Below are 27,803 nucleotides of genomic sequence, written 5' to 3' on the forward strand. Positions count from 1 at the left end.
CACATTGTTCAATAAACAGAACCTTGAATAGGTATCTGTTTTGGTTTTTAATTCTTTTGCCAGGAGAGAAAAGGCTTCAGAATGCAGGAGCTCATGAACAGAAGGTCATGGATGAAGGCACAGATTGGCAGTACTTGTGAAGGAGAAGTCACCACCTGTTTCAACTTTTTCATCCTAAACCAGAAAATCCGTACTTGTTTATACTCAAAACAGTCTTATTCAGACATGTCACAGTATGAAAAGTCACCTAATCCTAAATTCAGATTTAGTCTGAGCGTGGATTTATTTCAAATTACCTCCAAGATCACCAGCAGCACCTCCTGCCGGTGCTGAAACCTGATGAAGCAGCAACAACCTGTTGGATGCTTGGGACTAGATGCAGGACAGAAAGCAGGACCACCCAAGAACTTTAAAACCGAACCAAGCCAAAAAAATCCCAAAAAACCCAAAGCCAAGAAGAGATGCTACTATTCACATGGAAGTCAGTACCTTCAAAGATCTGCTTTCACCTTGTATAAAACTGCATTAAAATAGTTTCAAGATACATGCAGAATCAAGCAAGCTACTGATAAGCTGATTTTTACTCGATCTCTTGCATTTAAACGGAGGCAATTGGAATGAATATAAAAGTCTCCATACAAGAAACTCATTAGCAATGAAACTGTCCGAGTTCAAAGCACAATAGGTTTTGACACTTGTCTCCAAAAGCCTCAGCACTATTGACATTATCCTTCCAAATGCTGTGCTACAGGAGCACTTTCTCAGACAATTGAAAGGTTTTGTTAACAAGCAGCACACTAAACTGCAGTGGTTTATTATTTATTATTAAAAAATTAATTAAACATTAAAATGGCCAGAGCCACTTCAGCAAACCTGTGAGTTTCAAAGGATTATGCTAAAGGGCTGCTTGCTTTTTCCATTTCTTATGGCAGTGACTGTTTCAATTACCAAGACTTAGACAACTTCTGCAATAAATGGAATACACCAGCATTTTTTAAATTTACACCCCAAATCATGTTTAAATTGTTTGAATAATTGGTTTAAACATTCCTGAGACAAAGCCGTTCCTGTTCAGGCATCTACGCTACTTTAAGACTGGCATAAAGAACTCCCTACATTGCTAACACAGAATATGCAGATACTCTTAGAGTTAAGGATTTCAAATAGCTATAATCAGTCCCTTCATTTTAACTGATGATCAGAAGACACTTTAATGGCCATGCTGCATTTCATAAACAGCTGTGAATTTTAAATCAATTAAATTCCTGTTAATCTAATGTCTAGAAGCTGCTGATGTGACCTGTACAAATGCTGTTTCACTTCCTCTGCCCATTCATCTGGACCAGGCTTCTCAAGTTCCCCAGTCCTTCTCTCTCCAGTCTTGATTAAGACCAGGAAAAAAAAAAAATCACTTCTCTACCATGACTTCTATGACTTCTATTAATTCATGAGCATTTTGATTTTTTATTACTGGAAAAATTAAGACTCTCCAGCTATCTGGTAAGAGAGCTCTACATCGGTATGTATTTGAACAAGATTTTACTTTTGGAAATGCAACTCCTTTCCCAAGAACACCGTCTTGGCATACCATTTTTAACAGCTCTATTTTTCAGCCAAAATTCTGCCGTTTTAAACTTTCCAATACCTCCAAATTGCAGAGCTTTTCTGATTTTTATATGTGTTTTCCTAGGATGTGCTTTGGTCTTATGAAAACCACTGAATCCCAGTAATCCTATATTCTCTACAGCTGCACGGATAAATCCTCCAGTGCTTCAGAAATTAGACATTCCCCTAGAAGTTTAGCTTCTCTCAGGAACACAGGCATTCTAGTTTTCCTTAATTATCCTATCAGCTTTTCCAGTGTACATGACTTAACTCATAAACCATGGCTTTAAAACACTCTAAACCTGACACAACTGGATAGTAATTTCAAATTCTTATATATTTCTATTAGATGCTCAAGTGCTCTTTCAAAAGCTTGACTGAGTTATTCATACATTTATAAGGTAATTTTAGCTCCCAAATTCTGAAAGATACTTAAAAAATTTAAAATTTGAAAGCTTTTACAGTTGCTATGGTTCCCTCTCTCCAAGATTCTAGAAAGCCCCTAGAATAAGACTGAAACCAAGAAATTCTCAAGAAATCTCAAGAAATTCTGTTCATGTCAGCCTAATGCAACATCCCTAAAAAATTCAACAAGTCGCTGCAGTTGGGAAAGAAAAAAGTAATTTCAAAGTCAGTAATTCTACATGCAGATTTTCCTTAAGATCCTGTTATTACTTCCTCTGTTGTGAGCAAAAAAAAATTAACTATGAAAGCCACTAGTAAAGGCCCTTCCTGCAGAAGCTGGAAATCAGCAACGTTATTAACATGGTGTCAAGATCCAGTAAGATCTACTGAAAAACCAAAGGAAGGTTAAAGGCAGCAATGCAACATTCTTCCTTCAAATTACACATTCTATGTTTATGCCTCACTTTCAATAGCCCCCAGTCAAGGACCTGCTGCTCAGAATCTCTGCTAATAAACTCATGCATTCAAGACTCTCCAGCAGTGCCATGGGAAAGCCCAGACATCAGAAACTTTCTTGAAACACGTAAAAAATTCTGAAGATGAGTCTCAAAGGCATAACACCAATTCCTATAAAGCTGGCAACTGAATTTCCTTTAAACCTAAGTTTTCCTCAGTCTCAAAATGCAACCCACTGGCATTTACCATGAAACACCAATGGTTTAATTCCACTAAATACATATTAGTTCACTGTTATTAAAAATGTCTACAAACTGACAAACATGCAGAAGTTACTACACTATCACCAGGTTTATCATCTGAAGGTAGTATATCACCATGATTTTTTGGGGGTTTGGGTAGGGGGGATGGGGTGGGGCAGGTTACCTCCCCTGGTCGCAATGTAAAAAGCATTGTGCTTACAGAAATATCTCTATTTAAATTAATCCAAACCATGTTTTGCTGAAGATACTTTTACTAATTACAAAACAACAACATTAACTTCAAATGAACTGCTGTACCGTCCTTCTACCCCAAAATTAGGCAATGTTCTTTACACACCATCAGGTAACAATTTTACTGCAGTCATTCTCCCAAATACAACACCCACTGATAAGGGCCACAAATTAAGTTCTCAAGTTTTGCAGCTCATAGCTTCCCTTCTAAAAGGGCACTGAGAACCTATTTCATGTGATGAACACAATTTTGGTAACACCAGTACTGCATGAGTCATCAATCTATCCCAGAGTCCCCTTCAATCACTCCAGGGAATTATCTCATTCTGATTCAGAACCTCTTTATTTTGCAGTGTCAAAACATTGCTTGTTTGAACACAGAAAGGCTACCTCTTGTCATGAGTCAGTTTATTGGGCTTCCCAAACTGCACCAGCTGCACCAACACGCGACTGAAGCCCTGCAGAGCACAGCTCCAAGTTAAGTATAAAGTGTCTATCAGTTCACTACTTACAAATATTCACTAAAGAAAGGAAAATCCTCCAAAAAACCTTGTGGGTTATTATTAGCGCTGAGTATTTTGGACAGAAATGCATAAAACCAAGAAAAGGCTGTAGATACAAAAATGCTGCTAGTGAGGATTTTCTTGTTATTTTCTAAGTCCGTGAGAGACTTTTCTCTCTCACAGAAGAGGTAGCAGGGAATGTAAACAACCCAGACACCTGCAACCTTGAAAAGTCTTGTTTATGGTATAGTAGAAAAATATTTTGACAATGGATGTTTTAGGATTTTAGCCAATCACCCCCAAGGGGTGGCTGGCCCTTTGTCCAATTAGGCTATGAAGAAAAAAGTCTATGAAAGAGTTTGTAAAATAATTAAATCAATCAATCTTGCTGCACAACTCCTGCCTGCTGGATCTTCTCCTCCTCCTCCTCCCTATGGCTGCGGGACACGGTGCTATACCGTAGGAACCAGGCCTGCGGTAATATTTGGTGCTGCCCGACGTGATCTGCACTCTCTGACGTGTCCTGCAGCTGCGAGCCAAGCCGAATTCCTCTAGAGGTATGCTGTTCCCCTTCCCCGCCGGGACCGGGAGGTCCGACAGAACTGAGAAATGGCAAACAGCGGCTCACAAACCGAAGCTGCGATGCTGGTCTGGAAAGATGTGTTTAGCATATTCCGCACCTCCATTCCTGAAAACTCAGTTCGGGAATTATTAGACTGGGCTACTTTAAAAGGGATTTCCATGGACAGAGATGGTGCCCTGGACTTTGCCTTATGGCAGGAACTCGGATGCGCTGTCCGACAGGAGCTCCCGACTGGGGAGCCGGCAGCGTTAGAAATATACAAAACCTGGCGTTCGTTATTTTTCCTGCTGACAGACCTTGACTGTGATAGCAGGGCTGGCTCGCCTATCTCGGTGATGAGTGACGGAGGAATGTCCGAGGGGGGCCCCGTTGACTGGGTTTCCGGGGCAAATGATGGTGGATTCGGAAAAACCCCCCCGGCTCCACAGGCAGAGCCTGCGCCGGCTCACCCTGTACAATCGCAGGATTCCACAGCCCCCAGGAACCCCGCGCCGCCAGAGGCGGGGGGGTCAAGGCAGTGAGATGGCGCACAGCCTGCCTTGCCGTTCGGCTGGGCGGCGGCCACAGCTTATCCAGGGCCTCAGATCAGCGGCTTAGCCACTTGGATGCCCAGAGAGGCTCCTGGCTCGGTTCCGTACGGACCTGGATCTAACTTCTTAGCCGGCGTAGCGCCAGGCGTGCCCGCCCCGGGACTCCCTGGGTGTGGTCCGCTGCCCTCCCTGGCGCTGGACTGTTCTGCGCAGTGGCAGAACCAAGCCATCAACCTTTTAGTGCAGCATTTGCCTTTGCTGATGGAGCTGCCAAACTTATCCCGAAGGATGGAGGAACTCCTCACCCTGTTAGAGCGGCGAATGCCCGAGCCAGCGCCGCCCGCGCCGACCGCGCCCCCCCCGCCATCCGCGGGAGACGCGGCTCTGAGCCGAGAAACGGCGCGGCCGGCGGCGAACCCGGAAGTGGTGCAGCCGTGAGAAAACCCGGAAGAGGCAGCGGCTGCGGAGACGCGGCCAGAGACGGCGGCTGCGGAGCAGCGGGCAGGGGCAGCGGCACCCAGAGCGACCCCCGAGAACGGGCCGGCGGCGGCAGCGCCGAGCACGGCTGGGGAGCGCGAAACAGCAGCGGCAGCGGTGACCGCGTCGAACGCAGCTGCTGTGCCAGAGGCGGCGGCGCCGAGAGCAGCTGTAGCCCCAGGGACAGCGACAGCGGTTCCAGTACCAGTTCGGTCGGGGCTGGCCGAGACGGCCTCCCGTATAGAAACTGGTGCAAAAACTGCCGCGCAGCCAGACACAGTCTGTCCTGTCTGTTCTGCCTCTAGCGAACTTAGCCAAAGTGCCCCTCCACGTACATTTCTGTTCACTCCCAGCACCCCAAAGTTGCCTTTGCCTGATGATTCCTCGTCAGGCAGTGAGGCAGATGAGGTGCTGGCCCCAGGTCGTCAGGCGGCTGTAGCCGCGTGGCAAAGAAAAAGGCTGCGCCGGTCTCGCCCCTGGACCTTTCAGGACTGCACAGTAACAGTGCGTCCGACGCATTATAATCGCTTCTTAGAGTCCCTTAAGATGCGAGCATTGGAGGAGGGTGACTGGAGGTCATTAGAAATCCTTGGAATGCCATATAGATCTGAGGATTCTGGGGGTAACCGGGGAGCTGTTACACTCCATCCACAGGCTGTGCCAGAAGTTCAGGATGGTAGTGCTTCCCCTAAAGGGGAGATCCAAGCTTTCCCAGTGTATAAGGCTCTCCCAGATTCAGGGGAGCATGACAAGCATGAGGTGATTGCTTGGAAAGTTGCCCAGGACCTCCAATCCAAGGTGGCACAACATGGGCTAGGTTCTGCTGAGGTTATGCAGATAATAAGGGTGATAAATACAGATTTGCTTTCTCCATTTGATATCAGACACTTAGGTCAAATTCTATTTCAACCTGTACAATTTACAGTTTTCGAGAAAATCTGGAGAAAGCTGGCCAGCAAGACTGCATTAGCAAATTTGCAGCTCCCTGCTGCTGATCCTAGACACACAGCAGGAGTGGATGCTTTGATGGGGACTGGTCCCTTCTCTGATCCCAGTCTACAGGGTAACTTGCCCTCTAGCATCCTGCAGCAAGCTCAACAGGTCGGCATGGCTGCCCTGTTGAAAACCATAGAGTTGTCTGAGCCCAGAAAGCGATATACTGAAATAGTTCAAGGCAAATCAGAGTCATTCCTCTCTTGTAGAGAAAGTCGCTGCTTCTCTCGAGAAGCAGGTTGAGGATGACGGGTTAAGACAGATGTTGTTAAGGCAGTTAGTGAGAGATAACGCAAACGAGGAGTGCAGAAAAATCATAGATGCCTTACCAGGGGATCCTGAGGTAACAGACATGGTCGAGGCCTGTGCTAAGGTGGGATCTGGGAACCAGAAAACGTCTGCCTTGGCTGCGTTCCTGCAACCTGTTCACGCATCTTCTGGTCGTGAACCAAAGCCACCAAAACAGGTGAAGAGACGGAAGCGGCCTAAGCCGAGCCAAAAAGAGAACACAGCGATCCCCCAGTGCAAGAGGTGTGGCAGGCCAGGCCATTGCACGGGCTACTGTAGATCCCGGACTCATGCCGATGGTCGGCCTTTGTCGGGAAACTTCCGCCGGGGTGCAAGGAGGGGGAATTGCTCTCCGATGCAGTCGCTCCCCCAGAGAGTGGCACAGGTACAGGCACAGGCCTACCCAGCCACCCTAGAGACAGCACCCAGGGATCAGACGGTCCCCACAGATCAGACGGGTTTGACGTCCACACCGCAGCCGCAGTCGTCTTAGACTCTAGTGGTATTTATAAGGTTCCCTTGGATGCATATGGACCCTTAGCCCAGGGATCCAGTGCGATGCTGGTGGGAAAACCTGACGTTGCCCATCAAGGAATCTTAGTGCACTCAGGAGTTATTGATGCTGACTTTAAAGGCCAGATTTGCGCTATGGTCTCCATGCAAAAACCCCCTGTAACTATTCCTGAAAAGACCTGCCTTGCTAAATTAGTGCCTTTTAAGTCTTGTGTCCCCAGGGTAGAACAAATTCAGGAAGATAATGGCAGTGGATCTACGGGACTTCCGCAGGCCTTCTGGACTGCAGACATCTCTGACCAAAGGCCACAGATGACATGTACCCTGGTCCTGCCAAGCGCCCAACCACCCCGGATTCAGCTTCGAGGTTTGATTGATACAGGTACTGATGTAACTATCATCTCCTTCTCTGCGTGGCCCCCCTCATGGCCTTTAGCCCCGGTGGGATCGGCCATTGCAGGATGAGGAGGAACCACACAGAGCTATTTAAGCGAACGGCCTGTGGTGGTGAAGGACTCAGAGGGGCATCCAGCTACAATTAGGCCTTATGTTGCTACCACTTCCTGTAACCTTTGGGGACGGGATGTGTTGGCAGCTTGGGGCGTATGGATTGGGACAAATTTTAGCAGGGGTCACTGTGTGTAAGAGCGCACAGTATCCTACACTGCCTTTGTGGTGGTTCATTAACACACCAATCCGAGTCAGACTCTGCTCAGTTAGTTGAATTAAGGGCTGTTACCATGGCTTTTCAGCGATTCTCACAGGAACCTTTGAATTTGGTTACTGACTCTGCTTATGTAGCAGATATCACCCAACGCTTAGATTGTTCCCTTCTGAAGGAGGTGAACAATGCGGCTCTGTTTTCACTGTTGCAATCCTTGTGGTCTGCAATTCAGGCTCGAGTGCATCCGTATTACATTCTGCACATTCGAAGCCACACCAATTTACCAGGGTTTCTAACAGAAGGCAATGCCAGGGCTGACATGCTGGCCAACCCTGCATGGGTAGGGCCTCAGCCTGACAAAATTGCACAAGCCAAGGCATCGCACGGTTTCTTCCATCAAAGTGCACATACCCTGCAGAAGCAGTTTCATTTAACGCCAACCGAGGCGCGCGACATTGTCAGCGCTTGTGCTGACTGTCACGGACTCGCTGCGCCTTCGCCAGCGGGGGTAAACCCCAGAGGGCTAAAAGCCTTGCAGATTTGGCAAACGGATGTAACTCACATCCCTGAATTTGGTCGGCTGAAATATGTGCACGTGTCTCCTCGGCTATGTGGGCTACTGCTCACACTGGAGAGAAGGGCCATGATGTCATTGCCCACTGGAAATTGGCTTTCTCAGTCCTGGGCGTGCCAGCTTCTGTGAAAACCGATAATGGTCCTGCCTACGCCTCGGAGAAGACGCAGCAGTTTTTACACCTATGGGGTGTAGACCATACCTTTGGTATCCCACATTCTCCTACTGGCCAAACCATTGTTGAACGTGCTCATGGTACCTTGAAGCGTGTTTTGGACAAACAGAAAAGGGGAATGCATGGAGAAACCCCACAGAGCCGACTAGCAAAAGCTTTGTATACAATTAATCACCTTACAGTACCACAAAATTCAAATAATCCTGTTATTCTGAATCATTTTCTCTCATTGCAGCCTGCAGGCGACAGACAACTGCCCCGGGCAAAAGTCTGGATACAGAATTTACTCACTAACCAGTGGGAAGGCCCACATGAGCTCATCGTTTGGGGTCGTGGGTATGCTTGCATTTCCACAGATACTGGGGTACGGTGGCTACCTTCAAAATGCATTCGCCCTGACCTACAGCACCAGAGGCAGAACAGGCAACCTCTGAATGATGACCAGAACGCCAATCATCCAAATGGCGACCAGAATGTAGATCATCAGCCTAATGACTCTTCTGATGATGACCAGGATGTCAACCATCAGGCAGATGGTCCTTCTACAAACAGAGACTGGGATGGTCCTTCCACAAGCAGAGACTGAACTTTAAATTTCTTGTTATGGAGTCAGATAGTTAAAGCCTTAAGGACATATTTAGAAGTAATAACTGATGTAGATTTCTATTTGGCATTAATAGTAGAGTTGTTATCTTATAAAACAAAAAGGGGGAATTGTAGATACAAAAATGCTGCTAGTGAGGATTTTCTTGTTATTTTCTAAGTCCGTGAGAGACTTTTCTCTCTCACAGAAGAGGTAGCAGGGAATGTAAACAACCAATTCACCTGCAACCTTGAAAGGTCTTGTTTATGGTATAGTAGAAAAATATTTTGACAATGGATGTTTTAGGATTTTAGCCAATCACCCCCAAGGGGTGGCTGGTCCTTTGTCCAATTAGACTATGAAGAAAAAAGTCTATGAAAGAGTTTGTAAAATAATTAAATCAATCAATCTTGCTGCACAACTCCTGCCTGCTGGATCTTCTCCTCCTCCTCCTCCCTATGGCTGCGGGACACGGTGCTATACCGTAGGAACCAGGCCTGCGGTAATAAAAGGCTCTTTCCACAGTGAAGAAAAATCTACCTGTTTGTAGCACAATAGTGGCTAAAAGGGCCTAACCCAAAAAGGGAACAACCCAAATAAATGGAATAAGCAACCCTGATACAAGAGCTTGCCCATGGAAGATGCAGCGAGGTGCTGTAGGGCACAGAAAACATGTAATGATCACAAGAACAAGTTGTCAGTTATTAGCTACTCACAAGTTTCTATGTTTAAAATGATTTTTCATTTTCTCCCTCTGGATGCAGACCAGGGAACGCTGGTCCTGCCAGGAAGAAGGATCAGCAATACAGCAGTTATGTAAGTACATACTCAGCCACTGAGTTTGTCAAATCTAATTTATATGGCTTCCATTTTAAATAGAAATACAAGACTATTTATTTCTCACTACTATCTACCATTTTCTGGTTTCACTAAGCATTCTGCTACTCCTCCGCCTCAAACTAGCCTGTAATTACCTCATCCCAACTACCCTGCTACGACTGCAACACAGACTTATCTCACAGTTTAAGACCCATACAGCTTGCTAGGATAAAAGTAACATATACAAGGATTTATACATAGCCATTTTGTAATTTAAAATACGATTTATAATCTTAACAGTAATTTAAGATTAGAATATGGAGCCAAAGCTACAAGCAAATACAGAATATGCGTGTCAATGAAGGTTTTTGTAGTTTTGTGGGGCCGTACCACAAGTTACTTACATTGTAAGTAACAATAAGGTAAAAATCAAATAAAAACTGGTTTCACTGGAAAAGGAAAGGGCAATAACCACAGTGATACCTTTTGCAGATCTTCATCCCATGGTCTCTGGAGCAGCCCCTGCCTCCTGTAAACACCTCTGTTACAGGTATTCCCAGCACCTGAAGTTCTTCTCCCAATTAGCAGAATCTAAACATTTAAAGGCCACCTGAAAACAACTTCTGCTAGGAAGGGAAGAGACTCATTTGCTAATGGTCAGTCTCAGGCACTGATAAATTGATGTCCTATGGAAATCAAATCAAATCAGAGCACTGTCAATATCTGTTAAAACCCAAATCTGAAGAAAACTACAACCTTGTGTTTATTTAGGCAATAGTTGCTGATACATCTAATCCTGGCTTCACAATTCTGAAAAGTCTAGAATCACAGATATAATTTGTTCCAACCACTAAGTTCACCAGAAGAGTTTCCTGTTTAAAAATACCCATTTCCTTAATACATTCCTTCATCTGTAGCACAATCACACTGGTTGATTACTGTAAGTAATGCTTTTAAACAGACTGGTTTATTGAATTATTCATGAAAAGTAACCCAAACCCTCTCTAACAAGGAGGCTGTAGATGGAAAGTGAGCACAGGGACAACGCCGACCATCACCTTGACTCCTGCTCAAACTGGTATGTCCAGTCACGGTTCTGGATCTGACCACCACAGAATACATTGTTTCTCAGCTTCCCAGACTGCTCAAGGCAAACAAACACATGGCAAAAAAATACATAAACCCACAGCAACCAAACTAATCCTGACCTCACTGGTGTTTCTGTGTACACTGTTAAGTGTAGCCCAGGAGTCAACTGAGACTATGCAGAGTCAAACTGGGAGGACCTCCAGAGTGAAGCTCTTAACATACTTGCACTAGACCAAGGCGGGGGAGGGGAGGTGGGGAAAAAGACCTGTAGGCTCCTGCCAGGAGTGACTCTGGGGTCATCTGCTTGACTGTTACGAAGTTGCGAGGTCATGCATTTTACTACAAGGACATCTAACCCAAGGGCAGTAGAAAAAAAAGCAAAGAGCAAGAATGAGCATCCCCATTTTAATTCCTACAACATGTACTACACAATGTCAACTAGCTGGTTTATAAAGTTTAAACTTCTTAGTGATTGTTACTTAGCAAATGAGAGCTCAGGCAAAAAAATTAGAAATGCTCACACCTCAATTTGCTTTTCTCAAATACTGTTTCTGAAAGAAAAATGAAGGGAAAAATCTTTACTGAGCTGCCATCTCTGAAAACAGTGAATATTCTTTGCAAGTTGAAGTAACTCCCACCAAATACAAATGATACACAAACATGAAACGAGAAACTTCAGTAATTTTGTTAGACAACACATAACTGCCAACAAACATTTTGCCCCAATGGTGGCAACACCTTTTCCCTAACCCTACCAAACCCTGTGCTTCCACAATATGGCCTGTCTGACATGCTTTCTTTGCAACCTCACATTCTGGCACTTTCTTAACATTTCTTACTCCTTATAATGTAAGGCAGAAATCTCATAATGTGGGACTTCAACAGAATTCTCCCTTAATACACAGGCAGCTGGTACATGTGGAGCTGAAGCCCCTCTAGTTATATCCAAACCACGTCCCAACACAGGTTTTCATTTCTCCATAAGCAAATAACTTTTCAAACACTATTTGATAAAATGCTGAGTTGGCTGGTATTTTCCCTGTATCTGATGAATCCCACATCTGTGGGACACAAACATATTGATTATGATTTATGGGTGCTTTCACACTTCAAGTTCTAGGACAAAATGCTGCTACAATCAGCAAGTCCAACGTTTCATTTGAGGCTCGATCCAGGACAGATTGAAGGAACAGCCATACAGACACAGCCAGATGCTGAAAAAATTTATTTTGAGTATGAATTAATTTTGCAGCTAAGCTGAAGTACTGGCACCCTCTTTTACTCTTCTGCCCTCAACCCAATCCAGCTCTGAGGCCATCTGGCTATAAGTAGGGAAAAGGAAAAATAAAAACCGTTAAAAATTTGAGCCACAGTAAATTATAACAAAAAGCCATAAAAAAAGATGATTTGCCTCTATCTTCATAGTATCACAACACAATTAGTAACTTTTCAGTGTCCATAAATAGCAAATCCTACAGGAGGCAGATTTTTGTCAGACATCACTGGCACCCAGCAGAACTGAACAAAAACTCCCTGCCAGTTGAGGGATGAGGCCCAACTGGCACCAGGTGTTGATATTCTCTTCAAGTTCTTAAAGAGATGTACACGGAGATAATCAAACAAAAACGTCTTGACCTTTAAAAGGTAACAATAGACATAAAAGATTAAGAGCTGCTTCTTTATTCACTGAATTGTAAATTCCAGTTACCCGCTACAAGGCACAAGCTTCCACACAGGAAAACAACAACAAAAATCCACAGAAGTTTAAAATCTTTGTGTCCTGTTGAGCACTGCTGGGGAAACAACAGCTTGAGAAAGAACAAAGGTCACAGTAAACCAGACAGAAAGTGATAGAAGGATATGATGATGATTTGGAGGCTTTAATTATTCAGTCACACATTTCAACTTGGTCCCCTGAATTCTGCATTGCAGAAATGCTTTGTTTGACCTTTGCACAGGAAAATCATACACTCAATTTTACTGCACATCATGGTGGGATAACAGTTGGACTCCATGAGCTCAGAGGTCTTTTCCAGCCTAAACAATTCTATGATCTTTGAATTTGGGTCTGCAATCATCACTTCATGAAAACTCAAGCGAATACGACATGTTTCCTCAAGAGCTACAGACCTTGTGCCAAGAAACTGTCAAATACTTCGATACTTATTCCAAGGTAAGTCCAAGGGTTCTTAATAACCAAATGACTGTTATGTAATCAAGACAGACTGACATGTTTCCATTTGCATACAGGTATATTAAAGTGCATCTTTCAGTAACAGAACTGGATGATACATCCATAACTCAGCTGCAAGAAATGTCATCAAGCAGGCACCTTCTTTAGTCCATGAGATGCCATAGCCCATCCTCAATGAAATCACATTTCAGAAGAATAGCCTATTCCTTTCAAAAAACCAAACTAACCCAAAGGAAAAAAAAAATCTCCCCAGCAGCATTTTAACTAGCAAATGGAAAAGAAAAAGTCAATTCATGATCTCAAGATTGGCAGAGCTTAATTTAGGTTTAGGGGAACGAAAGGGGGTAGAACATAGGATAGTGTTAAATGCTAATTTTATAAAGGTCTATTTACTTCAAAAATGTGCATTTATAATTTTAAGGGATGCTTATTTTTGCACAAGAACACCTGGAAGAAAATATATTTCCTTTAATTTTCTTAATGTACAAGTTGCCATCATATTCTTGTTCCTCACCAGGTTTTAACTTTCCTTACCAAAGCAACATAGAAAGGAGTAACAAGATTTCTACTCAAACACAAGGAAGAGATTAATTTTAACACTTGTTAACTACAGCAGAAATCCAGAAGACAACCAAAAAAAGCCCAAACCACCTAACTGGTTGAGTTTGAAATTCTGCTTTGATGGGAAAGGAAGGTGATGACCTAGCATTCCCAGTTTTCCTGGTTCAGATTCTTCTGTTTCCTCACAGTGATAAAGGTAACAGAATAGTACATTTAGTCCTTTTATCTACAAGCCTTTAAGTGCATCACCATCACTCTTAAGCTGGAAGCCAGAGCCAGCAAAATAAGACTGGATATCCTTCTGCAGGTCCTCACTGCTCACAAAATTGTTTCATTAGAAACAGCTAAAGATAAGAAATGTAAGGATGCTCTCAGCTGAGACTAGTTACCTTGCTTATCCTCCTATGTTCCAGAAGGCAGGGAAGAAAAAAAGGGAGAGAGGGGCAGCAGAATAACAATGATGGAAAATTAGTATGATGGGGGAGCAGGAAAGAGAGCAAAAGGGAAGGTACATTACAGATGAAAACCATTGCCAATTGTATTGTTCCACTGCAACATTGTTCTAACATGGTTGCTAATATTTTAGCTCAACTCAACAAGAGCCCCTTAACCAGCTTCTCATTACCTTCCAAAATAGAGGGGAGAATTTAAAAAATCTCCTCTGATCATCCAGCACATCAGACATGGCAAGAAAAAGAAAATTGGTCAACTTGTTTTACCCTCCCAATGCAGAAAGGTTCAGAGGACTCTTGGTACCCAATGTGCGGCCTGAGGGCATTGAGAGGAAAGGGTGAAAAAGGAGTAACAGTTCCTGGGTAACCTATTTTTTGTGTGCTGAATATAGAAGCCTCACTAAGCAGCACCATGTGGTCTAGCCTACCCTGGTTTGGTTAGCACATGACTGTGGCTCTGGGAAGGGGGAAAGAGGCCAATTGGCAGTGTAGAGGAAGACCAGTCTGGGCTGCTGAAGAATGGCAAGACATTGCCACTTGGGTAGAGAAGCTACCTGTGAAAGTCTGTCATGTGGATGCCCATGGCTCCAAGAGTCGGGCTAATGAAGAACACCAAAACAACGAACACGTAGATCAAGGTGCGAAAATAGAGGTGTCCCAGATAGATCTGGACTGGCAGCACCAGGGGGAGTTGTTTCTAGCTCAATGGGCCCACGAAGTCTCAGGCCATCAAGGCAGAGATGCCACCTATAAGCGGGCACGAGACCGAGGGGTCTGACCATGGACAGTATCTCCCAGGTCATCCACGATTGTGAGACATGCACTGTGATCAAGCAGGCCAAGTGGGTGAAGCCCCTGTGGTATGGTGGGCGGTGGTCCAAATACAAGTATGGAGAGGCCTGGCAGATTGCTTACATCACACTGCCTCAAACCCACCAAGGCAAGCACCATGCGCTCACAGTGGTAGAAGCCACCACAGGATGGCTGGAGACCTACCCTGTGCCCCACGTTACAGCCCGGAACACCATCCTGGGCCTTGAAAAGCAAGTCCTTTGGAGGCATGGTACCCCTGAGAGAATTAAGTCCAACAATAGGACTCATTTCAAGAACAGCATTGTTAACACCTGTGCTAGAGAACATGGCATTGAGTGGATGTACCATATCCCTTAATCATGCACCAGCTGCTGGGAAAGTGGAGTGGTACAATGGCTTGTTAAAAACCACCCTGAAGGCGCTGGATGGGGGAGCTTTCAAAAATTAGGAGCTGCATTTAGCAAAGGCCCCCTGGTTAGTTAACACCCGAGGCTCCACTAACTGAGCAGGCCCTGCCCAATCTGAGCCCCTTCAAACAACAGACAGAGATAAGGTTCCATCCGTACACACAAAAGGTATGCTAGGAAAAACTATTTGGGTTAATTCTGCCTCAGGGACCAGGTTGCACCTGGTGGGTGATTCAGAAGGATGGAGAGACAGGATCACTCAAGGGGACCTTGTTTTTGGGTGAACTGCCTGTCACGCTGCACCTATATCTAGATCTAGATGTATATATGTATATAATCAGGATAATGCATGTATGTACATAGTTTAAAAGTTTAAGTGTGATATAACATGTTGGTATGACAAAAATTCAGGGTGGATAATGCTGGAGGTTAGGTTTTGGTTTTGGTTTTTTTTTTCCTTCTCTCAGGGAATTTTCTCCCATCTGTTGCCTAAGAGATGATAATGACTGGTACTTAAGAGAGACAAAAGATATAGCCATGGAGGAGGGGGAGGGGTGCAGCTGGCTGCACTCTCCTAGCTGAGGGGCTTTCTCTTGGGAAGGGCAGAGATACCTGAGATTTTGGCTGGGGGGTCAGGGGCTGGGCTCAGCTCCTCGCTTGCTCTCTCGTTCTTGGATTGGATGGAACAGTCGAGTTGCTGCTACCTCAGGAAGAATTCACTGCCACTGCGGAGTCCAGCCCAGCACTGCTTCTTCTTTACCGTGGGTGAGCCTCTGCTCATAAGAGCAGCCAGTGAACTGGCACCTTAGTAACACCCGATCACACTGAAAAGGACCCTCACCATCTACTTGGGTGCCTCGGGGGAAAAACTTGGGACCTTGACCCCGACCCCCTCCCCGTTCCCAGAGGGTGTGTCTCCCAGCTGAGTGCTGCAGCTGCTATGGAGAAGCCCGGCTGCCACTGCCCAGCTCCGCTGTTTCCTGCCTTGGGCTTTTTTGCTACTCTCTAACCCAACACCCCGTGCCCGCCTGACCCCTGTGACTCCTGCTAAGGCTGCAGAGTTCCTGCCACATTTTGTTTGCCACCCCGGGGTGTGCCCACCTCTGCCATTCTAGCCATTCCTCCAAGGTTCCTGCTACAGCCCATTCTGCCATCCTGAGGGGCACCGAGATTGGCTGCCCCTGTGGGTTTGTAAAGGAAGCCCCTTTTCCATCCCTCCCGCTGGCTCACCCGCCATCACCCACATGATGAGAGAGAGGCAAGAGAGAGGCGCTCGCGCCACAGCGCCCCCTGCAGGCGCGGGGGAACAACTGCACCCCCCTGCCCGGCCGGGAGCCACCAGCGCCCCCACCGGCAGTGACCAGAACTGCACCCAAGGGGAAGGTGCCTGACAGCTGAGAGAGGCTGGCAATGGGTTTGTGGGTTTGTTTGTTGACACTGCCGTTGTGGTTGTTTGTCTGCCTTGTTATACGTACATACACACACACACATATATACTTATATACATACATACATATATATACATACACACACATACTAGTAAAGAACTGTTATTCCTTTTCCCGTATCTTTGCCTGAAAGCCCCACAATGTCAGAGTTAAAATAATTTGGAGGGAAGGGGTCACATTTTGTATTCCAAGGGAGGTTCCCACCTTCCTTGGCAGACACCTGTCTTTCAGAACAGGACAAGGACTTTGAACTCTTAACACCTATGTTAACTGCCATCTCTCTTAAATCTCTCATTTATGAATTAACTGCACTGCGAACATAGCAAGGTCTGGATAAAAACTCTGCTGTAGCACTTTCCCACAGGTGAATGAGTAGTGACAGTCTGTTCCCTTGCTGAGGAACAGGCTTTTCACTTAGAAAAATGGATCCCTTGTGTACGGTAACCGTGAACCTTGCAATGGTAACTACTCCAAGCCACAAGACTGTTTTATAACAAATAAACCAATCAATAAATCAAACCCCTGCTTCCCTTTGAACACAGCATGACTATTTAAGTCACAAACTGGACCAAAGGACACAAGACAGCCTGAAGGATGTCAGCCAGGTGCCCAGACCTTTGCCGGGTGTTAACATGTGAGAACAAGCTTTGAAGACTTACTCAGTTCCCATGGGCATTTGGCAAGCCCTAGGTACTATCACACAATTAACAGTTTCTGTTGGAGAGCCCAGAAATTAAGCAAGAAAGATGCTGCAGGTCAAGTTTCACAGAATGCCATCTGTCTCTCCAGTTACGACAGTTTTTCCCACTGACAGCCTCAGATCATATTTATTTTCAAGTATTTCCAAGACTTCCATAATAGAAAACTACCATTTTAAGTCCAGAAAAAACTCCCAAATACTGCGATTTATCGCAAGAAAAACAGGTGCAAGTGTGTGTGGGTGTCTCTTCCTCACCTGATTTCACATACAGAACTTTAACACCACATCAATACTGTTGGTGTAACAAAAGCACCTAAACTTTTCAGCTCTGACCACTACCTTTAGGTTTTATAAGAAAGGTGTTCTGACCAAAATAGAAGTATTCTTTTATCAACTTATTTTTTAAAAGCCCAATCAGACTAATTACAAAAAGTATTTGCTGAAGTGTTGCTGGAATATTTGCAGTAGCCAAAGATGTCAGACATTAAATGCATTTACTTTTTTCAAGAAATACTTCATAGCTGGTATCTTCTCCCACTCAGGAATTACCTGTAGTACTTTAAAATGTGCCCAAAACCCTCACAAAAAAACTCCAAAACAATAAAATCCTAGAGAAAGCTTCCCTGTCACACACACAACTTCTTCCTTTCTTAAATGGGAAATAAAAAATTGAGATAAAAATCATATGAGAGTCAGCTTTCAGTCTAGGCAGATGTAAACATCTGAAGGGGAGCCAGGGCAACCAGTCCACTGACCACTTCACGTGAACTGCATCCTTTGCCACTAAAGCCCAGCCATGCGCAGAAGAAACCTATGAGCAATGTGGCAGGAAGTGGAAAATACTCCTCCCCAAATCAACTGAGAAATAAATGAGGTTATAATTAAGATTGTAAGCTACATGAAATACTTTTCCAACTCAGAACTAATCCTGCAGCCTTTTTGATAGAAGTCATTGAGAACAGTGTTCCCCATCTGGCAGTTGGTGCAGTAATGGAATAGATTTGAACTAGCAAAAAAAAATCTCTTCAGCCTCTTTACTGTAGGTAATCTCTGTTTAGAGTTTCAGCTTAGTTCATAGAATCATTAAGGTTGGAAAAGACCACCAAGATCACCAAGTTCAAAGTAAGACCAACCTACAAATTCCTAGCAAACAGAAGAAACCCAAATCCACATACTTGATGTTTCAAGCTGCATAAATTCAGACAAAAAAAAGTGTTGTACCATTCACATGCCAGTCAAACTCCACCTCAAAGTTGGTACAACTGTATTTTTCTTCCTGCAGTTTTTATCCAATTTTTACTGAACACAAATCCTGTGTTGTGCATCCTAATGGCCCAGACTAACTGGATCCAGATAGCAACAAGCACCAAATATTTCCAATAAAAGAAACAAACGTAGTCATACGTTCTTGTAAGTCCCTGAACTGCTGGCTGAGGGCACTGCCACCACCACCACCAGTCCTAGAAGACAAAGCCAACACAAGCTGACACCAAGTCCTCATTGCTACATGAACACATTACAGAGTTTTATCTTTGACTACTTCTCTGTATCTTGTCCTTAGATGATCAAGGAACAAGTGAGGCATCTTCCTGCACAGATAACCCAGAAGAAGTAAAAAACAACCCAGTTCCGAAGCGGTATACAAGTACATTTAGGTTCATAAAAACACATACAAATATATGATGCACTCTCATAGAACAAGTACAGGCTTTAAAATGCACATTAATGCCTTTCCTACAGAATCTCTACTTCAGATTAGAATTTTTTTAAGAACTGTTTATAACCTTAGTTCTCTTTCAGAGCAAAGAAGAAAAAACCACATCAAACCCTCAAAACAAACAAACAAACAAAAAAACCCCAACCAAAACCCAAACTACCCGTGTTTTATAGTTACTAATAAACAACTTGAAGTACTGGAGCTTCAGAGCATCCCCAACATATTCTGACACAAATCCTGCCAGGCTGATTAGGGAACTCTGCATCTTTCCATTACATCAGAAAGCTGCAGCATCTGAGAGTCTTACGGTAAGCAAACCTAGTCCACAGATCCATCAGCTGAAACACAGCTTAGGTGCTAGGCATGGTCTCAAAACTGTCCTTATCTCCCCAAAAGGTTGTGGCAGATCTCTTAGTTTTTTTACAAGATTCACTAATTTTTTTCAACAAGAAAGAAATTAGCGTTGATATAACAAAGCAACACAGTAGCATCATAGTAGGGTCACTTTCTATCCCCAATTATTATTTTTCTAGTACATAAAGAATACAAACAATGTCAAGCAAGAGATTAGGATCTTGTAAAGCAGAAGGATTCGTAACAGTGCACATGACTGTAATCGTAGCATGAACTGGCATTCCACGCCCATCTGTCCTGGGTTGCAGTGTATTCTATTACCATCCTCATGAGCTGTTGAAATCAAGTGGGGCAGTGTTTCCTTGCCTCTTCCCCCCAGACTATCTTTCTGTTAATGGCCCATCATTGTCCTGATGCATGACTCAGAGAGAACTCCCTCCGGACTATCTTCTGTTAATGAGCCTAATCAACACTTGGCCTCATGACTCATAACCCTATTGTGAGATGCCCCACCCAGAGGGAGGAACCAAGCATTCCATCCTGGATATAATCTGAGATTCTGAACACCACAGACAACCCTTCCACTGGATTTCCAGAGGACAGGAGCTACACTGCCACTACTGGACCTGAGGAAGAACAGACCCTTTTTCTACAGGATCACCACTTCAGAGGACTGCTACCACCACCCTGACTAACAGGGTGTCAGGTTGTATCTTTACTCTGTCAGTTGGAACCAGTTTTTAGTTTTTCCTTTTCTTTAATTTTCCCATTAAATTGTTATTCTGACTTGGTGCCTCCCACTGGTTTGTTTTCAAACTAGTACACCATCCAAAACTCTTCTCAGCTGAACGCTCTACTTAGGATTTTGAGTTGTCTTTAGAAAATACCAATGTGCTCATGTCTCCATTCTTCTCTACACCTAAACACAAACACTTTTCCCAGCTTTTGCTAGGATCATCTAAAGCAAAACCAAAGGAAGAGATTAATCATCTTCCTGATTTATTCTTTAAAGGTGAAAATAATATAATCAAAGAGAACAGGCATTATTTCTGCCTCATCACAACACAAAGAGAACAGACATTATTTCTGCCTCATCACAACATACACAATATTTCAATTAACAAAGTACACAGACAAAGCAGAAAGGAACTTGCTCTCATGTTTCTCCTTTTCTCTTTCTCCCTTCACACTTCCTCTCAGATGATGGGAACATCCACCCAAGTACTGACCTTCTCTAACTTAAGGCATACTCAGCATAAGAAATCTTATATTGCTATTCCTTCCTCTCCAAGCAAGCAAGCTCTGAGCATTAATGACTGAGGGCTCCATTAAAAGCTGTTCATACAAACATCAAGCAATGGCAGGATACGAGCATGTAACGTATTAACAGATGCTGAAGAATTCCTTGCAAACATTTTCCAGTTTAGGAAAGACAGAGAAGGAGTCACATCTAAGCTCATAAACAAAGTCTTCAGAGTGGTCAAGAAATTCAAGCTCACACTACCACTTTATCCAATTACTCCATTATTCCAGCAGCTACACAGCAACACACATTCCACATCAGACCCACAGCACTAGGACAGCGTGCACTCACTTCAGGCATCTCACAGGTTTAACAATACTGCAGACCCACCTATAAAAAAATATTTCATCAGTTAAACAAACACACAGTCAAGAACTACACAGCAGAGGAGCCAGCCCCAGGATATCCCTGCAAGTGTCAGCAGGCACACAGGAAGAGCCACTGTACCCAGCATGGCCACAGAACACACGGTCCCAGCTCACACGCAGGAACTTGTCTTGCATAAGCAACAGGGCATGCCAGGTACTACTTCTGACTGTGCCAGCAGATGTGCAGTGACAGGTTACATCTGGACAAGTCACCCATCCTACATTTCTCCCCTGCCTCTGCACCAAAGCTTCTACACTGAAGGTGAGGACAGCACACCTGTGAATAATTTCCAAAACTGTGACCTGAATCAAGCAGTACATTTAGGTGTAATAGCCCCAGTTTTGCCCACCTGAACCTGCTGATCTGAAAACCACAACATCTGAGGAGCACACTGAATGCTCCTAATCCCAAAACCACAGATGGTATTAACAGGTTTTTAGCTCTTCTATTCCAGAGTACAGCTTGACAGTGTAACTGGGGAAAATGCAATGAGCAACTGCTCCCAGAAAATGCTGCCTCGGTCACCTCCCCCCCGGCATGCCCTCCTGCACCAAGTGCCTGTACCTGCCTGTCTGCAGTACAGGCCACGCCAGAGAATCAGTATGCAAACAGTCCTTCCCCAGCTCCTTAACAGATACCACGACTAACACCCACAGGGATCACAGAAGGGCTGTTATCACCAAACACTGACCTGGAGGAGGAGGGGATGTCTCCTTCTTGGGGCTGAAAATCCATCAAATGGTCACAAGTGAACCTTTATCCGGCATTGCATATTGTCACCTCTGGGCTCATTAATGCTCCAAGGGCTGGAGCCCCTCTGCTCTGGAGACAGGCTGGGAGAGCTGGGGGTGTTCAGCCTGGAGAAGAGAAGACTCCAAGGAGACCTTAGAGACCCTTCCAGTGCTTGAAAAGGCTCCAAGAGAGCTGGAGAGGAACTTTGGACAAGAGCCTGGAGTGACAAAACAAGGGAGAATGGCTTCCCACTGACAGAGGGCAGGGTTAGATGGGATACTGGAAAGGAATTCTTCCCTGCCAGGGTGGTGAGGCCCTGGCACAGGCTGCCCAGAGAAGCTGTAGCTGCCCCTGGATTCCTGGAAGTGTCCAAGGCCAGGCTGGATGGGGCTCGGAACAACTGGTCTAGTGAAGGTGTTCCTGCCCATAGCAGGAGGATGGAACTGGATGAGCTTTAAGATTCCAGTCTAAATCATTGCGATTCTATTAAAATGGAGAAAGCATCACCATATTCCTGCCTGTACACACAGTGAAGCACAAAAAAGTTAGCAATTAATGATACAGAGAGAGAGATTTAAGGTTTTAGCTACAGTTAGGAACAGATATTAAAACTAAAATAAAATAGTCTTTCCAGAGTATCGAGCTGCACACTAACTGGCCATTTGGAAGCGCTCGTGAGGGGCCTCCACAACCGCTCCCAGCGCCGGCCGCAGGGGCCGCGGGCGGGCGGTACAGCCGGGGGGATGGCGGGGGACGGCGCAGGCCCGCCCGAGCCCGGCGCCACCGCCGGCTCCCGGCCGAGGGCTCCGGCGGGAGCGGAGCCCGGGCCTGCCGGGGGCTGCGCCGAGGGGCGAAGACGCCGCCGCCCCCAGACCCCTCGGCGGCACCGCGCCCGGGCCGCCCGCGGCAGCCACACGCGGCCTTCCCGCCGTGCCCGACCCCACAGCCCCTCCGCACCCCGAGCCCGGCCCCACTCACCCTCCGACAGCTCCAGCTCCAGCTCGGCTAGGCTCTCGCGCACCTCGGGCGGCAGCGGCACGGCCTCCAGCGCGCAGCCCCCACGCTCCGCCGCCATGGCGCGGGCGGGCGAGCAGCGAGCCGGCCCGGCGGAGCCACCGCCCAGCGCTGCCGCAGGTGGGGCCGGAGGCGGGCCAGAGGCGGGCCCCGGCGGCCCCGAGCCGGGAGGCAGGGAAGGAAGGAGGAGGTGCCGCCGACCCCACCGCCCCACGCAGCCGCTACCGCAGCCCGGGACGCGCGGCCCGTGCCAGGGGCGGGAGGGGGCCGTGCCGCTGGGGAGGGGCTGCAGCACGGCCCGCCCGCTCCTGTATCCAGCGCTGCCTTTCTTATTCCCCCTTCCCTTTTCCCACCCTTGTCACTGCCTTCGCACCTGCTGTGCTGAGGCCCCGTTCCTGAAAATACCGAAACTGCCCTTTCCCTCCTCACTTCTTCCTCCCAACGGAAAATAGGATCTGTGACCGAGCCTAAGCCGACGGAGCCCACCCAGCCCACCGAGTGTTCCAGGATAGGGCATCGACATTTTCATGGCACAGAATACCACTGTGAGAGCGTGGATATGAAGTGGTGCCTGGCACCCTTCACAAAAGAAAAAAAATTAAGTGTATTTTCTAAAGCCAACCACCTCTCAAAGGGCACTAGAGACCAGCAGGAAGTGTTGATGCAGTAGGTTTTCCCTGTTCAACTATAGGTTCCAGGGTGCGTGTGTGGCAGGACAGCAGGGCCTGATGTTCTGGCATTCCAGCAATCTCCCAGAGACTCCGGCAAAGGCAAATCCAGGACCTTACTAGTGGTCCTGACCACCCAAACTGCTCTGCCAAGTAACAACTTCCTTAGAACTAGAAAACAGGGAAATCTGGGGAATAGTTTTCTGCCGACAACTGCTTTTGTCCAAAGCACCTCTCTGGTTTAGGATGATTGGCTTCAGGTTGGGGCTTCCGATTTCTCCGCTCACATTACTGAGGTCAGCACGCACATCACAGGAAAGCATGTCCCATGTGGCTGCCCTTGCGAGGGCACAGACACACCAGACCAGCACTAGGAAAACTATGCTGCTTAAAATGTCATCCCTTACACTGGGCAGAGACATTTCTGCTTCCACTGACAGCCCTTCAGAAAGCTGTCTGTAGGTATTGGGGAGCTGATGGGAACATATTACCTATAGCTCAGATCCTACTGGGTTGGATTCTTTCTCTGCAGCTTTCTTTTGTGAATAGGAGGCTGCAGCATCTGCCCCATACCCCCATTTCCAGCCTGTGTGCCTTGAAACAGTGACTGCCCAAGGAGACTCTTGGAGGGGCATGTAAGGTGAGGCAGGGAAGCACTGACGGCCACAGAAAAGTTCCTCTGAGTGCAAAACCCTGCCAAGGTTTGGGAAGAGCCCTGCACATTCTGGGACATAAAAAAAGCCCCTGTAGATTGATTTTAAAATGTGCCAGTGCAAAGCCAAATTCCCTTGAAACAGAACTGGTCCCTATGATGTGCCAACTGTCCTTTAAAAGGTAGTTTTAATTATCCACCTAGAAGTGCCAGATTTTAAAACTAGGCATTAATTTGGATTTGCAGTGTCAGTACTGACACTAGATAACTCTGAGCACAGGCCCTCAGGCCTCACAGCTCTCCTGCTTACACTCAACATGGAACATCCAGCTGTGAGTGTGCTATTACAGACTGGATTTAGTGCCAGTTCTGAACTCTGTTTTAGAAATGCATTGTTCCCAAAAGAAGATCAGCTTGTGTTATGCTAAGCAAAAAGGGCACCAGCACCATTCAGTGTGTGCAGTCTGACAATACTGCATCAAGTGTTAGGAGTCTTAGAATCTGATTTTTTAAAGAAATATGATACAGTCACTGAGCCAGCTTAAACTTAGCTTAAATTGGTTTGGAACTCCGGACAAGTTAAGTTACTGTTGCCAAGCTTTTACACCAAATCAGGTATTGTTTGTTCACAAACTTAAAGTTAAGCTCTCTTAAATTTATGCTCAATCAGTTTAAGGGTTCTCCTATAGCTGTCAGAGGGTAGTAAATCTGTACATGTGCCAAGATCTATCTCTACCACCTTTTTTTTCCAGAGAACCAAATGGTGATCTACCTGACAGATAAATAAGACTTTACCAAGACAAAAACAGTTAAATAAGTAATAAAACAATCTCAGATGAATGCCAATATATAATTTTCACTACCCAGTAGAGAAAAATCTTTTAACAGGCTGCAGGAGAACAATTCGCCTCCAGAAGAGATTTTTCTCATGCTCCAAAGTTAAATACCACATCTGCTTTGAAGGTAGAGATTTCATGTTTTCAGAGGTTTAAAATACTTTGGTATTATAATTCTTCCTATGCTTTTTCTAAAGAAATACAGAAATATCACAGAAAAGTCTTATTCAGCATGATACTTGAATCTCTCTCATTTTTGCCCTGAGACATTGTGACTGGAAATGGGTGTACCATTTCCTCTTCTCTGACCAGCAACTTCATAGACATTTGGAACGGCCCCTCTGAAGGTAGCTACAGCACAAGATACCAGACAGAGGGAGGATCACTTACATTAGACGTAGACAGAATTCACAGGCGTTGTTTGGTATGTTTTGCCAAAAGTGCATCGAGTTAAACAAAATTATGGGCCTTCTGAACAAGAAAAATGAAGCTAAAAGTGTCCAGAGTAAATAGGACAGACTGAGGGAGGACTTATGTACTGAAAAACTAGAAGAGCATACCCTAAATTCACAGAGGGCTACAGGTATCTTTGACATTTGTGAATATTGGAGCGATTCCTTTAATTGGAATGATCCCACAGAAATATTAAAACACAAACAATTTTAGGAACAGCAAAAGAAAAAAATAGGCAAGGTGGAAACAAACAACCACACAATGTAAGAATTCACTAATAAAATGCCATTTTAATAACTTTTTTTACAAGGAATCCACCTATACACTATAGAAAAATAAACACCACAGAGACTTTTTGCAGCTTACAATACAGCAATGCAGGCACACTTCAGCTGTTGACTTAATTTCACATGAGAATGTAAAACATTGTTCTTAGTGAAAAGTAAGTCCCTCTTAAAGTACTAAAATGTAATAAAAAGAGTCATATAAAAATCTGCTGTAAAAGCACTGCCCTTTATTCAGTTGCATGGGAAATTGCAAGTGCCTCTGTTGAGTGAGGACCAACACAGAGGAAGCAGGAACTTGCAGGACAGATTTCATAAGCCCTCCCATCACTTTTTCAGGTTTCTCTGATGAGGTGAGCCTAGCACTTGCCCTAAATTAAAAAAAAAAACACAAATCATTAGAAAACTGCTTGTGTTATGAAGCAACAGTGTACAGTTAGCAGCATGTTATTTCCTCAAAGTACTTCATAAGAGCTACACTGAAAGCACGAGCCACCTAGGAGCAATCCAAAACAGGATCTGAAAGCCTAAACATCTGCCAAAGCAAACCTTCATACTGTGGGACCAGAGCTCCATCACAAGCCTGCTTTACCCCCAGTGACAGCTCAATTCTGCCACTCCTGTAGTGATTCTGTTGCTGGGCAAGGTCTTGCCACTGAGTAGATGTCCTGAAATTCATTAGGAACTGAGAAATCATTTGGCTGCCAGCACTGTTCTAAAGATTGCAGCATCATTCTATAATGCCTGACATTATCATCGTGGTAACATGGAAATGACAGAAATTATATGCACTTTTCACAGAAGTGCTCTTCATGGTGTCCCAGCTGTGGAGTACTTATTCCACACTTAGAATGAAGCAAAATGTGTTATTTCCATAAAGGCTGACATGTTTCAAGTCTAAAATCTGGTTATCTATCTGTATCAGCCATATAGCTGCAGTATTTGGAAAAAAAACCCAAACCAAACAAACCCACAAAGTCATGGTAATAAAGTTTCTAGGTAAAGTCCTGCTGAGAACAATGTCAAAGTTCCCAAACTCTTAAGCATTTCAGGATGATGTGATGACAGTTTGTGAGTTCCTCCTTAGGACAAGGTGTTTCTGTGCGATAACCAGGTACAGAGGTAACTAGGTAACTATGTAACAAGCAGGTAACTAGACTGAATTGAACTAAGTAAATTCGGTCTAGAAATTAGGTGGAACTGTTTTAAATAGCAAAGCTAAGTGCCACTACAATCCTTTGTGTGCTCTTTGATCAATCTTAGAAATAGATGGCTGTATTTACCAGCCTCCAAATATTTCTTAAAAATCTGTTATGAACATAAGGAAGTGATACATAAGGGAAGCATTACAGTTTGTGCTGCAGAGAAAACCCTGCTCAGCTATTACAACAGCTCTGTTTGACTTTAAAGCAAATTAACTCTATCCACAGCTTCATTTAAATTGCAACACTTGCTTGTTTAGACTTGGGAACAGGAGGGGGCCAGAAATCACATGAAATTATTCAACCGTATCTCTTTCATTAAGAACTTAGAGAAATGCCACACTTGGACTAATTTTAGATACGATTCAGAAAGGTTCCCTTTCAGAGACTGATTTAGTTGTTACCCCCCCAGTAATGATAATTATTCCTTAAAATGATGCTCTTTATTGGCAATGTGTACAAAGATCCTTGCAAAAAGCAGCCCAGACTTGCAGGAGCTGTGAGGGGTAAGAAGGTGGTTCCTACCTGGCTGCACCCCTCCCAGCCTTTGCTGGATCACCTCCAAGCGATGGATATATTCTGTAAGTGATTGTTCAGGATCCTGAGGTGGCACAAAGGACTTTTCTGGAGCTGAACTTGGGGACAGATGCAATCTTAAAAAGAAAACAAATTACTTTCTCATTCTCATGCTATACTCTCAAATATATCCAGAAGTTACATTCATATAGGCAGGAATTCTGGGCAAAGAAAACTGGAACCACCACCACCCCTTCCATCAGTCTAGCTGTTCCTGGAAACAAGAGCAGCAACAAGCATCATTTAGCCTACCTTGGATCCACATCAGACCTGAGCCACCACTAATCCAGTCACACTGAGCACCAGTCAGGGCTGCT

General features: G+C 45.0%; 2 protein-coding genes across 22 annotated transcripts in view; both read right to left on the reverse strand.

The window, feature by feature from the left end:
• The window catches only part of DIP2A (disco interacting protein 2 homolog A), a 95,485-nt gene extending 72,574 nt beyond the window's left edge, over positions 1-22,911 (reverse strand). For all 7 annotated transcript variants that reach the window (XR_011152199.1, XM_069021873.1, XM_069021872.1 and 4 more), the window contains exon 1: positions 22,780-22,911. Coding sequence is in view for 6 of the 7 variants with exons in the window: in XM_069021873.1 (XP_068877974.1) it covers positions 22,780-22,876 (97 nt within the window). In the remaining variant the exon portion in view is untranslated. The remainder of the gene's footprint in view (positions 1-22,779) is intronic.
• A 2,783-nt stretch (positions 22,912-25,694) lies between these two features.
• PCNT (pericentrin) overlaps positions 25,695-27,803 on the reverse strand; it is an 82,481-nt gene continuing 80,372 nt past the window's right edge. For all 15 annotated transcript variants that reach the window (XM_069021888.1, XM_069021885.1, XM_069021879.1 and 12 more), the window contains 2 exons: positions 27,436-27,563; positions 25,695-26,079 (listed from right to left, as the gene is read on the reverse strand). In XM_069021888.1, the coding sequence (XP_068877989.1) occupies positions 26,036-26,079; positions 27,436-27,563 (172 nt within the window). In that variant the 3' untranslated portion in view covers positions 25,695-26,035. The remainder of the gene's footprint in view (positions 26,080-27,435; positions 27,564-27,803) is intronic.

Source organism: Aphelocoma coerulescens, chromosome 7 (genome assembly GCF_041296385.1).
Source record: "Aphelocoma coerulescens isolate FSJ_1873_10779 chromosome 7, UR_Acoe_1.0, whole genome shotgun sequence".
Lineage (NCBI taxonomy): Eukaryota > Metazoa > Chordata > Aves > Passeriformes > Corvidae > Aphelocoma > Aphelocoma coerulescens.